The following is an 18,569-nucleotide window of genomic DNA, read 5'->3' as shown; positions in this document are numbered from 1 at the left end:
GACTATGATAATAATGGCAATAATCAATAATAGTTGTAAAACATCAAAAAAAAATATCCAGGCATATATTAGAATTGAACCCTTGATATGTGAGAATTGTTTTCCAAAAAACTATCATGCTGGTCACATATTTCCAGCATAAAACAACAAAAAAATGAGTAAAGTAAAGTAAAGTAAAGAGGAGAAATAATCTTTCAAAAAAAAAGAGAAATAAAGAGATTAGACAAATAGGGAAAGAAACGACAAAAGGAACCTGTAGTCAAAAGCTTGATGACATTCTTTTCACTCTTTTGATTGAGTGGACACGGCATCCTTAGCTCAATTTCATCTTCGCTAACAGAGGAGAGTGAGAAGATGAAATTTTGTTGCAGATGAGAACGGTAGGCTTGCATTTGAGAATATTAGGGTTTAGAATTAGAAAGCATAGAGACCGGAGAGCGCGTAATGAAAATAAGTAAGCGTTTTTTTTTAAGACTCTATTACCACAGTTCAAGCATTAATTGAGGTGATTGATAATTTTGGTGAAAATAATTATTAATTTAACTATTACCACGGTTGGGGACGAAACCGTGGTAACAGATAACCTATTTCACCACGGTTGGGGACGGAACCATGGTAAAAGAGCTTTACTCCCTCTTTCACCACGGTTCCGTGTTGGACTGAGTAGTGGTAATATGTCAATTCTGTAGTAGTGTCAAGAGCAAACTAAGGTGGTGGAAGGCAGCGGTGCCGCAGATCCAGAAGAAGGGTGTTTGTTCTTCTCGATCAAGTCCCTCTCACTGGTCTTGGCCAGAGATCACCTGCACCATAAGCTCATTAACTGGACTCGCCCTCTCCAATGCCCAAACAATACCACCCTTCATATGTTACCTCAAAAGCCTCACACTCCTTGACTTCAGCTCAAACTTCACCACCTATGAGTTCCCAATAGCTCTCTACAATTGTTTCAAGCTGGAGTAACTTCACCTCTCCCTCAACAACTTTGATGGCAAGCCCCATGATTTAGATTGTTCGGGTGCTAATTTGCAAAATCATAACGTTGCTACCACCAATTTCACTGGTGATATTTCTTCTAGTGTAACGGCACCCCAATTTTTCAATGGGATTACATTAGTAATCAACAAAGTCTAGAGATTAGTTCGGAATTTTTTCAAAAACGTCGTTTATCCAAAACAAACTCATCATCAGCAAAGCAAGTGCATCCAAGAAGAGCAGTTCCTAGGAAAGTGAGGTGCATCATAAGGACAACTTAAGTACCAGGACTTTCCTTAGCCAGAACAACCCTAGAATTTCTTACCCTAGATTAGACAAGTTTATATGTCGACTTGCTTGATAAAACATTTCCAATTTTAAATTTTCAAATCACAGCTTATCCTTATTTATGAGCATACTAGCGAAAAACTTCCACTATAGCAAAACCTCAAAAAAAAACGCGAAAGCAATAAAACGTGCATAAACTAGCGCATACCCCACTGCAAATGTAACATTGAAATTGAAAAACGACTACAAGTTTCAACCGACAAGGGAAAATATCAACCCGCTCGACACCCATAAACAGAGACCCAAGCCAGCCGAGCAAACCAAAAGCTCCACCAACAAAACCCCTATACCGAGTGCTAAGAGCCATAGTGATGAGATCCAAAGCCTAAAGAAACAAAATAGGAAAGAGTGGCGATGAAAACGACCATAACGGGATCCAACATCATTCTTAAAACAGTTTCTAACAGAATCCTACTAATATGTTTTCCTTAATAAAAGCTATCATGCATCAACAAAAATAAACAAAACCCTCCTCTGCCACTCCATGAGTGCCACACGCCCCTTTCCTCCATCTTCGTAGACGTGATATGAGCCAAATTCTTCTCAGATGAATTTAAAACCAATGAAAATACATTAAGATAATATGAGCCAAATTCCTCTGCCCCTACTGATATGTCTTATTGTGGTTAGATTTGAGTTGTTCATGTTTTATTGTATTGGTTACATTTTTTTCCTCGAGTGACGCAAAGGCACTTCTCGAGGATGTTGTGGTCTTTTTCCTTCACTAGGTTTTTATTTCATTATATTTTTCCTATGAAGGTTTTGACGAAGCATGTTCCGTAAGTGTGGTTTTTTGGGAGGTTTTGATTGGTGGTGTTTTATTGATTTGTCCTGCTTGTGATAGGGATGTTCTTATAAAATTTTACCTATTCAGTTATATATATCTTCTGCTGTTGAAAAAAAATAATATGAGCAAGAAATTAAATTAAAATCAGGTGAAAATTGAATATTAATTTCACATATCACCATAAAATATAATATATGTCCCCGTAGAATAGCTCAAGTGGTAGGAGCTAGTGGATATATCGGTTGGGTAGAGGGAGGTCCAGGGATCGATTCCTGGCGGGTGCAATTTATTTTTCCGATGTACAAAAAAATATAATATAATATCTAAAAAAAATTTCAAATCAAAATATAAATTAATATTCTTACATACACAAATTGAATATCTATCTATCTATCTATCTATCTATCTATCTATCTATACTATATATAAAAGCAAAGTTTATGCAGCCTTGAGGGCAAACATGTCATTCAACACCTCAATGCACAACAATCTGATTTTTAGCATGGACAATTTAGTAAAAGTACTCATTATTTCCTAAAGATTAGATCCTAGCCGTCTATTCCTCAATCACATTTTCCATTAGCCTTTTCCCTTTCTTACGTTTCTTTTTATCTTTTCCGTTCCCTCAACCTTCCGTTTTGATTTCTATTCGCTTCTTTTGCAATTTGCTCAGTTTCTCAGTGTCTCCACTCTCCCTCTTCTATTTCTTTGTTTGCGATTTCGAGGTCAGGGATTCCTCTCCCCTTAACATCGCAAGGCCTCTCTTTAACTCCAAAGTTGTGGCTGTCGTTTTTTCCGCAGCGGCATCGGCGACGAGGTGAAGACCCTGAGGGCTCTGGCGGCCTGCGAAGTAGGGGAGATAGGTGGTTGGGGCAGAAGATGTAGAGAACACAACCTGTGCCGTCGACGGCGAACTGAGGAAATTGTTCCGTCCGTTTTCATCATGGTTGGCGACAAATTGAACCTTCCAATTTACACAGCTAGGGTTCCACGCTAATTTTAGATTGAGAGAGCTCGGATGCGACAGAGGTAAAAAATTACATGTTCTTTTTTATAGTTCTTTGATTCCTCTGTTCAAATCTTCTGATTCTTTCTTCTCTTATTAGTGTTTAGAAATCCATTTTTTACGCTTATGCTTCACTGAATTTGCTCCACTATGGTTGTCTTCCCTTTGCTCGATGTAGGGTTCATGATTTTCAATAAAGTGGTCATCAATATTGTGGCTGTGTGCGTCTAGGGTTGGATGAGAAATTGTTGTGTGCGTCTACGGTTCGATGTCTTGAACTCTTCATCTGGATGTCAATTACAGGTGAGAAGTAATGACCTTTTAATTCTATCTTCCCTTCTTTTTATGTTATAAATTGATTTCCCTGTTGTTTGTTCTTCACTTCCTTTTGTTACTTTCAATCTCTTCAAGAGTTCATCGTTTCTTTCTAATTGTTTTATTTCCCTTTTCCAATTTGTTTTTTCCAGATTTCCTATGGGAAATTCTAGCGTTGTATTATTGCTTCTCCTCAAAGTTTTAATCATCCAATTTTGTAGCCCTGGGTTTTACTATTCATGAGAATAAATGGATTGATATCATTGAAGGTAGTTTTTGGATTAATTCTTCCCCTTTTGTCCAGTAAATCCATATTTTCTAATCCTTTATTTTCAGAATTCCCTTTTCCCTTCCAAAGATTAGAGGAGAGGGTGGATTATAAATTTTTAAGAGAGCTACACTTTTTTGCTGCCTTTGATTTATTTCTTCTTCTGGCTCTGTTTCAACTTCATTAGCAGATGCGTTTTGAATGATTTCAGTTATGTATTTGGCTTTGTTGCATAAGTGTGAAACAAAGGCTGTCTTTGCACAGTTGCTAAATCCGGTGTCTCGGGTTTCTACTAATTCATTTTATGTTTCAGATTTCATTCATCAGAAGCGCCCTCTCCTTACACTGTCGACGCGGCGGCTGATTCCAGAGGAATGGGAGCTTTGGGTGGACTTGGGTTTCGGGTGTAGGGCTTTGGCGTGTTGGTATTGACGGAGCAAACGTCGTCGCCATCAAGATGAATAGCGGCAGCACACCAGGTTTCTTTTCCTTTATTTCAGTCTTACTTTTAAGGAGTTTGATGAATTCCTTGGTACTTAACTTTTGTTAATTTCTTCTTATTTTTTTTTATTTCTTTGTCAGCTTTCTTGAAAAAAAAATGGTTAGGGATCTAGCCGTTTTGCTTAGGAAGATTTTGAGATTATGCCTGGAAGATTTTGCGGTGGTAGGGCTTTGTCGTTTTTCTTGGTTTATTGGTTTATTTTGACATTTAATTATTGATGTCGATGTCGTTTGATTGTAGGATTTTGGTCGCTTGCTCATGTTGTTTGCTCTTATATGTAATCTTTTACATCTTCTTTTTCTTTTTCGCACCCTCTTTACCTCGACATGACTCTCTTTCTCATCCATCTTCCACTTACTCATCATTCTTTTGACAATCTCACCTCATTCAACTCTCCATCTTCTTTCTTTTCAAGCTCTAGGTTTCAATTCCTACTGTGACTTCTCTTTTCCATTATGGTTGTAGTTTTGGGCTTTAAGATGATTAATGATCATATTTTTTATTTTCTTTTCAAAAAATTTGCAGAATCATTTTGGGAAAGATAAATGTTTTAGACTTTGGTTCTGTTTTATTTGGATTTTGGGTTTTGATTTGTTTTTTTATGTTTATTTTAATCTGTTTCAACCAATTTTTGTTATTTCTCTTATTGTTTAGAATTTTTGTTCATTTTTTTATAATTTTGTAATGTGTTTATTTTTCAAGTGATCTGAAGTGCTGCTTAGATAATTTCCTTTTCCCATATCAGCTGAAAACTGCTAGAGAAGCAGTGCAATATGGTGCCGCTGGAAGCCATTAGAACGAACCTTCAGAAAATTAGAGCGTTGCATTGGTAGTTCTCTAATTCCTCTATCTTTTCAATTTCTTTCACTACTTTCAATATGAATTTATTTTGTTGATCTTAGATAACTCTCTAGGCTCTAACAATTTTATGTTAAGACGTCTGGTGAGGTTAACGTGAATGCCCCTTAGGACATTTGCCTTTTCCTTTTTTGCTTATAGTTTAACATCTTTATACTGAATGGAAAGAAGATTAAGCTTGCGATTGAGGCCTAACAAGGTTCATGTTTTTTTTTTCCCAATTCAATCATGGTTTTCAAGGTCTGATTATGATTTTTCATTGGTTGTTTATGTATTGTTGGTTGAGCTGTGAGTGGAACATGTGGGAAAATGTACCTAAAATGTTCCTCATGCAAACACTAGATAAAATATAGTCTTTGGAATTAGAAGGACTAAGATAATATTTATAGGTGAGTCTAAGAGATATTGTAACTATAGATGATGAAGAAACACTAAAAGTGATTAATTTGTAAAGGATGAGAGACACTAAAAGTTATTAATTTGTAACAGATGAGAGACATTAAAAGTGACCAATTTGTAACATCTAGAGAAACATTAAAAATTATTAATTTGTAACAGGTGAGAGGTGAATAGTTTTATGCAATCATTAGTAATTACTTAATTAGAAGAGCCGAAGAGAAATAATATATAGATAATAGATAGAAGGTTAGCGAAATGGAGATCTAATGCTAACCTTCAATCTCAGGTTTCATGTAGTTCCAGCTTTTTATTAAAAATGCATAATTATAACAATAATCAGTAAAATGAAGATGATGTGGTTGTTTTATGCCTTATTTTACTGACGCTTGGTTTTTCATGTTATTTGCCACTGTAACTCTTACATCCAATAAATTTCCTAGGTTCTTTGCAGTTGAATTGTCTCTACTCTCGGCCTTTTGCTCACTACAATACAACCGTTGACCATGCATGCTTCCCAACAGCTGCCTCATGGTATGAGCTCCCAAAATCATAAAGTTCACTACAATGGTTGAGGAACATTGAGAGCTTAATGTGACTTTGATGGGTGTCTCTGCATTCAGCAATTGGATTTGTGCCTGCCTTTTGTACTGAATTACATTTGCAGAAAACGTCCAAGGATTTCCTTCTTGGGACGCATAAGGATTGGTACATATGAAACTGTCACTTTTTAATGAATTCAATGCAAACCTTAAAAAATTGTGCAGTCTCTTACTCTATCTTATGAATGTTGGTGTCTTATGATTTACATAAAAGAGCCATTTAACTATTTTAATAGCAAGTAGCTCTGTAGAGCGTCTCTGGCGGCTGAATCAAGTCTGACCATTTGATTGATAAAAAAATTGAAGTTCATACTTTTTATGCTTGATTTTGTACATTATTCTATTTTGATTACACTTAAGAGAGGTGTTTGTGGCTTCTCTATTGCTATAATGCTATCTCTATAGCCTTGGAGTTCGCAGTGTAAGATTTTACGGATACTATAACAAAACCAATGGATTTGGTATTTGGAAGTGCTTCATTTATTCCCCTTGCTTAGCCTGCAATGTGAAATTTGAGTTTTCCATATGCACCTTTTCACTTAATTTCATGCAATAGACGCTTTCCATGTTTTTAAATAAATTATAAGTTCTTATATGTATATTTTTTTAAATATGATAGGATAACCTAATAGTAAAAATGTACTATATGTGATGCATTTTTTAATAATTTTATATAAAATATGAATAAAGTTTTTTTAATATAAAAAATCTTTGGAAGTTAATTTTACTTGGTATGAATTTTAGGCAACTACACCAAAATTATTTTTAATGTGTTAATTAATATTTACTTAATACTCCATTGGACTTTTTTTTTGACGGGGAATTCCATTGGACATGATAATTACTTTGGGTTTATAAAATATAATAATTCCAAGAAAATAAAGCAAGAGGTTAATGTCAATTCCAAGAAAACCATCCCACTAACCTAATTACGATCATAATAGTCATTATTTTATTTTTATTTTTTTAAATATGAATATGATAACCTAATAGTGAAAACGTGATATATAAGATGCATTTTTTAATATAAAACATGAATTAAGTTTTCTTAATATAAACAAAACGTTGAAAGTTAATTTTACTTGGTATGAATTTTACCCAACGTAACACAAATTATTTTTAGTGTTTTTTTTATATATTTTTAATGATTACATATTTTAAAAATTTTTTGTTACATCATATTATGAATTTTTTTTACGGGTATAATTTATCTTTTCAATGTACCAACAACAAAAATAAACAAAGTAAAAAACCACAAATAACTAAAATAATTGTGCTTCTATAAAACAATAACTAAAACATTTTTTTTTTGTCATTTGGCCACCAGTCTCCACGTGGGGCCTGACCACCACTCTTCACGGGAAAAGGGACCCCACATGACTAATTTGGCTCGGAATACAGTAATGATGTCCCTGACCACAAAGGTATTATTTTTTAACTCAGAGGGAATCGAACCCGACCAGAAACCTAGACGAAATCCCTTAAGGAAATGCACATTCACCACTTATGCCACTCTTTGTGGTTAATAACTAACACATTCACCAAGAAAAAACTTTTATGTTTTGAATATCTAAAATTAATTTTTTTTCTTTTACTTCTGTTTTCTAATAAATATAACAAAAATGACCCAAATTTGAAGATTTTCACATGATATACAAAAATGAATATCTCCGTGCATCGCACGAGTATAAATACTAGTATATATATATACACACACACGTACGGCTCGTACGTTCTATATTTATTATTTTCCTTTTTATATTAATAACTAGTATGTATACCCGTGCCGATGCACGGGGGACATATTTCCAAGTATATAATAATTTGTTTTTAATATATATAGAATTATTTATTTTGTATGAATGAACAAAAAATCTAAATATAATTTATTGTGTTTTCAATTAGTTTATGAACATCGGACTGATAAATTGCATCATCAAGGAATTGAATTACTGGACCTCTACCACTCAACCCACGAAATTATAATAAAATTTCATCTTTTGTTATTTTTAATTGAAAATATTTTAATGTGAACGTTCTTCCCCGTCGGATCCAATTTTCACAATCAAATTGTAATGTTGATGTATATCTACTCCTTAAAATATTTCAAAACTCTAGATAAAAGTATAAAAATTATATTAAACATCTTTACTATCATACTTTTATTCCTTTTTATATATATTTCCTATTAAAATTTATAAAAAAAACTACTTAATATATTTAAAAAATATATCATTTTAAATATGAACGTTTTTTTATTCAAAATGTTCCTCCCGAGGGATCTTTCAAAATATATTACTCCCTGTATAATTATTTTCCCTATATATGGAATCCTCAAAATAATATAAAGTAAAAATAAAATACTAAAGTTGTTCTAATAAATTACCCGCAAAAGCATTTTACCTTGTAATTTAAATGGTAATATATATATATATATATATAATTTTTTTTTTCGGTATAATAAAAATATAAATTACACCCTTTAGAGATCAATTCCTAAACCTTCCCTTTCCCAACCCATATGTCCACCAGCTCTTCCATTGGAGCTATCATTTGGGGACAAATAATATAGGCTTAAATATGTTTTCGGTCCCTAAAAAATCACGGGTCTTTGGCTTAAGCCCCTCAATTTTTTGTTGGAAAACAACCATATTTGGAAAATAATACTGAGTTTTTTGTCCCTACCATCGCCTTCCATCCATTGAGTGTTGAATCACTTAACAGAAGCTGACCTGATATTATTTTAGAGTGACCTAAAAATAAAGAACCATGATTTTAGAGGGCCTAAAACTAATTTTTACATAGTCTTAGGTCCTTCTAAAATCATTATTCTTTGGTTTAGGCCCCTTTAAAATCATTGTTTGTTGGTTTAGGTTCCTCTAATGGATGGAAAGTGATGGCAGGGGTTGAAACCTCAGTATTATTTTCCATTTAGGGATGTTTTTAAAAAATATAATTTAGAGGAACCTTAACCAAAGAACCCTAATTTTATAGGGACCAAAAGCATATTTAAGCCAATAATATATATATATATATATATATTAAATGACCAAAATTATACTCTAAATTATTTATATATTATTTTAAATATTACGAAATAGTACTTAAAATTATAATAAAAATTAGTTTTAAGATGAAAAATATTCTTCCGATGTGGTAGATTTTAACACACAATATTACTCCCCGTCAAAGTATAATTTCTATGAAATTATTTTTATAGTAAAATATAACTCACAATTTTAGCTTTTTCCCTTAAAAACATATTTTAAAATTTGTTTTTAATATATGGATTAATTTTTTATATGAATGATAAATAAATACAAATATAATTCTATGTTTAATTAATATGATTATAATATAAAAAGTGAAAATATAATAAATTACATGATTTTTGATTTTTTTATTTCGTTTGTCTCATCTCTAAATAATTCTCCACAATTTATAACATGTAAATGATGTGATATTTTTTGGAACATCGGAATGATAAATTGCATCATTCAGGAATTGATCGATGTACCTCTCCCACTCAACCCATAAAATTAAATTATAATAAATTTTTCTTTTTTGTTATTTGTAATTGGAAATATTTTAATGTAAACGTTCTTCCCCGTCGGATCCTATTTTCACAATCAAATTGTAATGCTTCTGTATATCTACTCCGAAAATATTTCAAAAGTCTAGAAAAATTATAGAAATTATATTAAAACATTATCTATTCATTTCAACTTGAAGGCATTTTAATGAAAAATGTCCCTCATCGTATAAGCTTTTTACTATGTAATCTAAACATCAATAAATATAGACTATATACTTTCAATCCCCATGTGACAAATTTTTAGTATCAAATTTCGTATCAACACATTTTCGATTAGTTTATACTTGAAAGTATTTTCATGCAAAATGTTCCTCCCCGTATAAGCTTTTTAATATGTAACTTAAACACCGGGGAAGTACACAATTTAATCTTTCAACCTTTCAAATTCATAAATTTGACTGCTCAATTAAAAATTTCTTCTACCAATTACTCCCTCCGTTTCTTTTTAAGTGTCGTTTTAGAACAATTTTTTTGTTCCTATTTAACAGTCGTTTTGATGTTTTAGTTTCCATTTTGTCAATTATACCCTTACTTTTTCAATAACTCCACTTCACATTTTCCATAAAATTCTTCTTTCTTAATAACTATGAAGACCTTTATGACTTTATGATTGGGTGAGAGTGATAGATGGTTTAATGATATGAGAGAGTGGAAAAAAACTAACAATCCACTATCTTGGTTGGAGAGCTTTATGACTTTATGATTAAGATGTGAGAGGGTAGAATGGGAAAAACAACTCTAATAATCCACTACCTTGGTTGGAGAGTTTTATGCTAAAACGACACTTAAAAAGGAACGGAGGGAGTAATAACTTCAATGAGCCCCTAAAAAATGGTTGGAGTTCTCTGGTAATTCTTTTTCATTATGCCCTTTCAAAGTGACATGAGTGGCTGCACAAATAATTAAGTATGCATGGAGGATTGTTTGTCTTTCCAACATGTGCAGTCTACAATTACATAAATGGCTTGACATATTCAAGAAGACTACATGCTACATTCATTGAATAATATAAGTAACTTAAATATATCCACTGAAGAGAATGATACCGTTAATTTGTGTACTTTTTTTATAAAGACCATCGTCAAATGAAAGGTGTTTATTCAGTTTTAATTTAGATGAAAAAAAACGCAATGCATTAATTAATTAAGGGGACCCATGAGGCCAATGAAAACAGAAAATCAGAGAGAATAAAGGAAAATCTATATATTAGAAATCTAATATATTCCTTATTTCCTAAAACAGAAGGTACTATTAGACCAGAAAGCAAAGAAATGTAAAATCGAACACGCTTCATCAAACACGCCCATATAATATTCCCGCCATGAATCAATGTCCGCTGCTTAAGAAGCATCCACTGTTTGCTGAAACCACCAATCTTGCCGATTCAGGCAGCATCTCCTTCTGGAATGATGATTTGATTATGGAGAAGATGATAATAACATCAGCATTGCAAAGAATAGCCAGCTCCTCCACGGACCATTTTCTTTCCCTCCCTTTGCAATTAGCTTCTCAAAATCCACAAACCCCAACCTTTGAGAGGCGCAGAGACTAAAAACCTAGATCAAATAACAAATCATAAACAACCAAGAGGTTTCTTATGTGAAAGATAGATCTTATGAGAGAGAGAGTAAATCTAGAATTTGAAACAAAATAGATAAAAAAAAATAATGCAGAAGAGGAAAAAAGCTTTCCAAGTTTTGTAAATGAAGAGCCTTAAAAAATTAAATAGTAAATGAGATAGAAGCTCGAGAAGTGAGAAAAAAAAGGAATTTGAAGTATAAATCAATAGGGAGATTTCGTGCATTAGAACTGATGCAAGTAATTATTTTTTTTAGCAACATGCAACAACACTGTCTATAAATTTAATGAGATCTTCGGATGTGTAGACCTGAGAAGGAATGCATGCTTTCAAAACATTGAGACCCACCAGATCAACCATTGAAGTTCTTTGATCCTATCCACGATGCAATCATGATTCCCTTCCAGAGCGTGCACAGGTTTCATATCTGAGGCAATCTTCCTTACAAACCCGAGATTCATAGATAAATGTTGAGCTACTGTTGATGAACTTCCTATGGTACTTCCATCGCAACAGATTGGAGTTCATCTCTTTAAAATTACAAACAAACAGGGCAAAGAATTAAAATAAAGGGTCCAAGAGAGAAAAAAAACAATTTTAAGCTTTGAATTCATGCTATTTTTCCTTGGGCGTGATAAAAACTCATGAATATAGAACATCATCTCCTTCTCCCTCTTGTAATCAGAAATAGAGGCTCAACAACCCTATGGTTTATGAATCTAAAAAACACTCAAAATAAATGGAATAAAAAAAACCAAAACTTTATTCAAGTGGGTCACATAATAGATCATGTAAAGCAAAAAAAAAAAGGTAAAGAGAAAATTTAAAATATAAAAAGAGAAGAATAGATGATTCTCCTCTCGTATATATCACAAACAAACAAAATTATATGAGAAATGAGGCAAGAAAAAGGAAAATATAAAGCCTCAAAGTAGTAAATAATTCTTGCCTAAATTATTATCAGCATAAAACATTGTAAGAGTTGTTTTAGGAACAAATGAGGAGATCATTCTTAGAGTCTAGAAATCTACTCTATAATAAACTACTTTTAACTAACAAACTTGACCATATGAAAGAGCACTAACACATGTAATCTCTAATTGGCTATTTATGTGGTGGAAATAATCATATTTAAACAGGTAAATAGTGATTGGCTTAGAAGTAGGCAGTGAATAATTAATGTGAATCAATAATGAATGTTAGTTAAATTTAAGGTTAAAAATATTTCAAAAATAAAATAAATATCAGATGCTATTACATGGCTACCCTTAGATAAAAAAATAATTAGCAAAGGTGCCACTCCTAAGTTTCCAAAAGTGGTAATAAGATTTTCTTTTTGATTTTTTTTAATTATGGGAAAATTGTTGAAACCTCCTTCATTGCTTGCCAAGTGTCAAAACTTGCCATCTTTTAGGTTCTCTTTTATATACTATTTAGATTAGATTTAATATATCATTTTCAAAAAAAATACTATATTAGGATTTGAAATGAGCTGGATTCTATGATGACACATATAATATGAGTTGGAATTTTTTTAAAAACACATGTAATAATATCATTGGGACACCTAGGCTTGGGTTATTTAACTCATTTTTTACCTAAGGTCATTTAGACAACCCCGAATAATACATGATTAATTATTATAATAAAAAACATGATTGAAGTTAAAAAAATAAAAAATCAAATTAAACTTAAAATTGACCATTGATGATTGTAGTAGTAATAATAATAATAATAAGATAAGGTATTCCGATGAATTAAAAAAAAGTAATAATAAGGTAGGATATTTTATTATATTATAAAAAACGTTATCAGTAAAACAAATTGTAGGAGGACTAAAAACGACTTTCAATAACCAAAGTAGTAGTATATAAGAAGCAGCTTGGTGTGTCCAGGGTTTGTTGATATATATTATATAGTTTGGTGAAAATCAATCTTGTTGGTGAGTACTCATGGCTTCCGCACCGTTTTTCCCATCCTCGTTATGCTATGATGTGTTCCTAAGTTTTTACGGCGACGATACTTGATTCAATCTTTGTGGCTATCTCTACTAGGGGTGCACATGAGTTGGGTTGGATTGATTTATAGGCTAATCAGGATCCGAACCAATCAAAATTATTTCGATTGGGTTAGGTTGGATTTTGTGAATTTTCACCTTCGGACCCAAACCAACCCAATCCGACGATCTTCGGGTTGGTTCGGATGGTTTGATTGGATCACTATATTAAAATAACAATAAATCTGAAATATTGAAAAAAAATATGGCTTCAAACACAAATTATAAAAATTGGTAAATACGTTATAGCACCAAATAGCATAAAAAAGACACAAAACATTGTACTAAATAGCATGAAATAGTATTACATAAATGACATAAAGACAAATACCATGAAAAACAACTGCGGCAATGAAATCAAGTTAATCAATACGACAATGACATGACACTTGGAATTTAAATGTCTTAATTCTCCGGCATGCCAAATAAAATTGAAATAAAAAGTGAAGAATGTGAAAAGTGAAGCTGTGAAATAAAGTAAGAGTTTTAGAATTTACATGTATGTTAGGTAAAACTATTAAAAATATATATTAAATAATATATTATTATTGTATGTTCGGATTTCGGGTTGGATTGGGTGGATTGTTATTAAATCTGATATCTGATTCGAAGTTTATTGGATCGTAATAAAATCCGTCTGATTGACTCGTTTGCCAAATCCAACCCGCATTTTTGTCATTGGATTGGGTTTGGATCGAGCTGATTCATTGGATCTACCCGACCCACGTGCACCCCTAATCTCTACCAATGCTTCCTTCAAAGGGAGATGAGCTATTTTTTCGAAGATGTGGAGGACCTTGACAAAAACCAACAATTAGAGGCAATTGAAAAGTCTAGGATTTTTATTATCGTGTTTTCTAAGAACTATGCTTCTTCTACTCACTCTGCTTGGATCAACTTGTCTCCATCCTTGAATCCTTTGATAACAATGAGAAGAAGATCAACCCTCGTCATCATCAATCTGTTATTTCGGTATTTTATGGTGTGGATCCTTCTGATGTGAGACTTCAAAGCGGCGGAGTTTACAGTCAGGCACTAGCTATGCATGAGAATAGCTTGCAGTTTGACGACACCGACGGGTTGCGGAGAGTTTACAATTGGAGGAACGCTCTCATTCGAGCAACTTCTTTTCAGCCTTTCTTCCATTATACTCGGTAAAACGATTTTATTCCATTTCTTTTTAGAGATTTTATTTATCATATTCTTTAGTATTTGTTTACCTTGAAGAACAAGTAACACAAATAACTTTGTTGTTTGTTTGAGCACGCAACCCAAATTTGTTCAGGAAATTGTTGATGTGGTCTACAACATGATTACTCCTTCTCCTTCCTTTGTTGTCTGTTCCAGAACGCCCACTTGGGCTGCTTAAGGAACAAGTTGAAGAAGTAGTAAAGAGCCTTATGGTTAAAGATTCAATAGGAATATGTGGGAAGGCTGGATTTGGAAAGACAACACTTGCTCGCATGGTCTATAATATCGTTGCTCCTCAATTTGAGGCCTCATGTTTCCTTTCTGATATGAGAAAAATTTGCATTTCTCATCTCTTAGATTACCTTGTTGCTCATATATCTAAGGAGAATCATCAATTAGCAAGTATCAGAGATGAGACAAAGTTCTTCCACAGAAAGATTCTCATAGTTCTTGTCGACGATGTTGACAGCCCAGGTCAATTCCACGAAATTGTTCGGCGGTTTAACCCTGGCTGCTTTGGTTGTGATGGCATCAAAGTCATCATTACCACTCGTGACAAACATTTGCTAACAAGTCTTGAGTCTGATAACATATATGAGATACAAGTGCTAACAATAGATGAAACTTGCGAATTGATTGGTTGGAACTTGGAAGGCTCTCAAATCTAAGTATTGTCCGTCAGAGTTTATGCCAATAGTAAGCGATGCACAAACTTATGCTTTTCACAATCCTTGGGCTTGTGAAGTTATTGGTTCGAGCTTCTACGGAAAAACAATTGATGAATGCGAAACTGTGTAAGCTTCATACCAAAAACTTCCTAACAAAGATATCCAACTGGTACTCAAAGTAAGTTATGATGCTTGGGATGAAGATTCAAAGAAACTTTTTCTTCACATAGCTAAAGGTTTCTTTAAAGGCTGCACGGTTCAAGATATAGATATGCTTAGTGCTCAGCTTAATTGGTGGCCAGTGCTGCAAACCACATATTCAAGTCTTGGTCGAAAAGTCTCTTATCACCATTGACCAGCAGAATTGTGTGAAAATGCATGACTTGATACAAGATATGGCATATGGCTAAAACAATTGTTGGACAGGAATTGCCGGAGCTTCCTTGCACATCAAACTGCTTACTATGTATGGGTATAGATACAGTGTAAATCTTGGAAGAAGATGCAGTGAGTAAGATATCGCATGATTTGGTTTTTCAACTTTACCTTGACTTTTGAAAATAATCAAGTTAGTAAATTAGTTATAATATTCTATATTCTATATTTTTCTTTTCTTTGAAAAATGTAGCCAGAGTGTAGTCCTAATATTCAGCTGCATATTGTAGATGTTTTATTTAGTTATAAGCTATTTTTCAGAATCAATTATATTTGCCTTAATTCCTTCAAAAAATTATATTTGGCTACACAAACAAAATTCCACATCTTTGATTTTCTATTTATTTATCATAACAAAAGAAGGTAGATTTGAACTCTTAATAAAAAGGTACTACTATATACACATATACATAAGAGATTAATTTCTACGCACCGACGGTGTAAAAAGTGTTACACCATCATTCAATCATAACCTTCCATTTTCTATTTTAGATATTATTAAATTCAAAATTAATTATGAGCTAACAAAATGGAGGGATGTGATTAAATGATGGTGTAAAATTTATTTACACCGTCGGTGCATAGAAATTAATCTCTATACATAATGAGATTAATTTCTATGCACCGATGGTGTAAAAAGTTTTACACCGTTATTCAATATTTTAAAAAAATATTGCATCCATTTCTATATACAACTAATTGTGATTCACATCTTTTTTATGGATAACGAAGAAACCCACTTTGATTTACCAGAATCATTGGTTTGATCACGCACGTACCCACCGAGTCGTTGTGGTTAGATTTTTCATTATTTCTTAATACTCATTAGTTAAGGAAATAAAGGTAGCAATTATTGAGAATACAATTGATATTCAAAGGTAGTGTTTGCTCTTCTTCTTTTTTTAATTTTTAAGTTACTTTTAAAATAAGTTAGGCATATGGATGTCAAAGTTACCCACACTCAAGCTCGCGGATAAAAATTTACTATGGGTAAATTTATCCGCACCCACACGTATCCACAGATTTATTTAATGATATTTTCATTATCCGTTTATTAATTGGGGGTACAAATATTGATGCATCCATACCCATGTATACCCACCCGATATATAAAATACTAAAATATGTTTTATAATTTATCAATTCAAGAGATGTATATTAAGTTCAATAATATCTAAAGAATTTGTGTGTTTGAATTATAATTCTCCTTCAAGTAAATTTGTACAATGATAATGGTAAAAAGAAGTCATTAGACTCAAAAAAAGGTGTATCATTTGAACATTAATTGATTGCAAAGCAGAATCTTAAATTTTATTTTTAATATTATTTTCAATTGAACAAAGTATATATATGTTTATGGGTGTCGGGTGCCCATGGATATTCACAGAAATATTTTAAAATTTGGTTAAAACCCACTTAATAGATATCCATGTGAGTATGAGTATAAATTTTTACTTGCGGAGCGGGTGGTGGCTATATACTACGCATGCTCACCCGTACCCATTGACATCCCTAGTTAGCCATACACAATTTTAACAAAACTCTAAAATTTTAAGTAATTTATTTTTTGTAACATAAAATAGAAATCAGTAAGTAACTTTTTAGAAAAAGCTACGGAGAGAAGCTTTTCACTTATATGAAGCTTATGATTTATCTCTTTTATGCCTCAATTCCTTATCTCTTCGGTTTTCCCATCTTCTTCTTCTTCGTTCAAAGAAAACATAGATTCGCCTTCTCTGACTAGACCTTGAAGAGGTCAAGGGTTGTTTTTTGCTATTGATTTGACGGCAACGTCGAGGTCCCACATGTCTACTCAAGACGAAACCATCATCTTCTCAAGATGAGTGACCTTCTACTTTTCCCAACCAAGTTGAGGAGAGGAGATTGAAAGCACTCTACTAGTACAATCTTATAGAGGAGATTAAAAACCATTCTAAATATGGCCTCCAGATCGGAATCTAATACCTCTATTGATGGAGCTAAATGTCGTGAAGCACTCTGCCTCATTTTTCGCTCTATCTTTTTTCTCTATCATATATCACATAGTTATTTCTCTCTTCTTTTCTTTTCTCACTCCGGATGTCTTTTGAATGCCTGTTAATGGCCAAAGAGAAAAATATGTCATTTATAGGAAATAAATACCTTTGTTTATAAAGTTACGTTACAATATATATATTTTGGTCCCTTTAAAATTAGAGTCTTTTGGTTTAGACTCCTCTAATTTTTTTTGGTATACACCCTTAAATGCAAAATAATACTGAGGTTTAAGCCCCTGCCGTTACCTTACGTCGTTTATAGGGACTTAAACAAAAAAACAATGATTTTAGAGGGACCTAAGGCATGATAAAAATTGAGTTTTAGGTCCTCTAAAATCATAGTTCTTTTGTTTAGGTCCCTCTAAAATTATGGTTTCTTGGTTTAGGTCCCTCTAAAATATGTCACGTCAGCATCCGTTAGGTAAAGGTAATGGCAAGGACTTATCCCTCCATATTATTTTCAAAATAAGGGTGCATACCAAAAAAAATATTTAGATGGGTCTAAACTAAAAGATCCTAATTTTAGAGAGATAAAAATATATTTAAGCTTTATATATATATATATATATATATATATATATAAGTTTTGTAATTTAAATTTTTATTTGAACTATTAATATTGATAAAGTGCTTCTCGCAAGGTTATATTGTGGAAAACCACGTTAAAGATAAAATCATGATGGAGTGTCTCGAAAGTAAAAGAAAATTATTTTGTTCATTGTGATTTTAGCATTAAATCACTACCCACATAACATAATCTCACTTATTAGAGAAATAAAATGAAAGGAAAAGTATTTGCATCACTCTCTTTCCAACATCCTTTCATTAATAAGTTAAAATTTATATGAGATTAACTAAAAAATAAAACATACACAAATTTTAATCAATCAATAAAAGAGTCTTAATAAGAAAATGTTAAAGTAACAATTAATGGGTTCACTTTGGTGCACATTTA

At 32.5% G+C, this 18,569-nt stretch overlaps 1 protein-coding gene across 1 annotated transcript; it reads left to right on the top strand.

Annotated features, from left to right (window-relative positions):
- Positions 1–14,684: 14,684 nt before the first annotated feature.
- On the top strand, positions 14,685–15,143 carry LOC130729181 (disease resistance protein RUN1-like). Its single transcript, XM_057580836.1, has one exon. The coding sequence runs from the start codon at positions 14,685–14,687 to the stop codon at positions 15,141–15,143; it is 459 nt and encodes a 152-aa protein (XP_057436819.1).
- The last annotated feature ends 3,426 nt before the right edge of the window (positions 15,144–18,569 follow it).

The sequence above is a fragment of the Lotus japonicus genome, chromosome 1, assembly GCF_012489685.1.
Source record: "Lotus japonicus ecotype B-129 chromosome 1, LjGifu_v1.2".
In the NCBI taxonomy this organism is placed as follows: domain Eukaryota; kingdom Viridiplantae; phylum Streptophyta; class Magnoliopsida; order Fabales; family Fabaceae; genus Lotus; species Lotus japonicus.
This window is presented reverse-complemented; position numbering and strand designations above follow the sequence as displayed.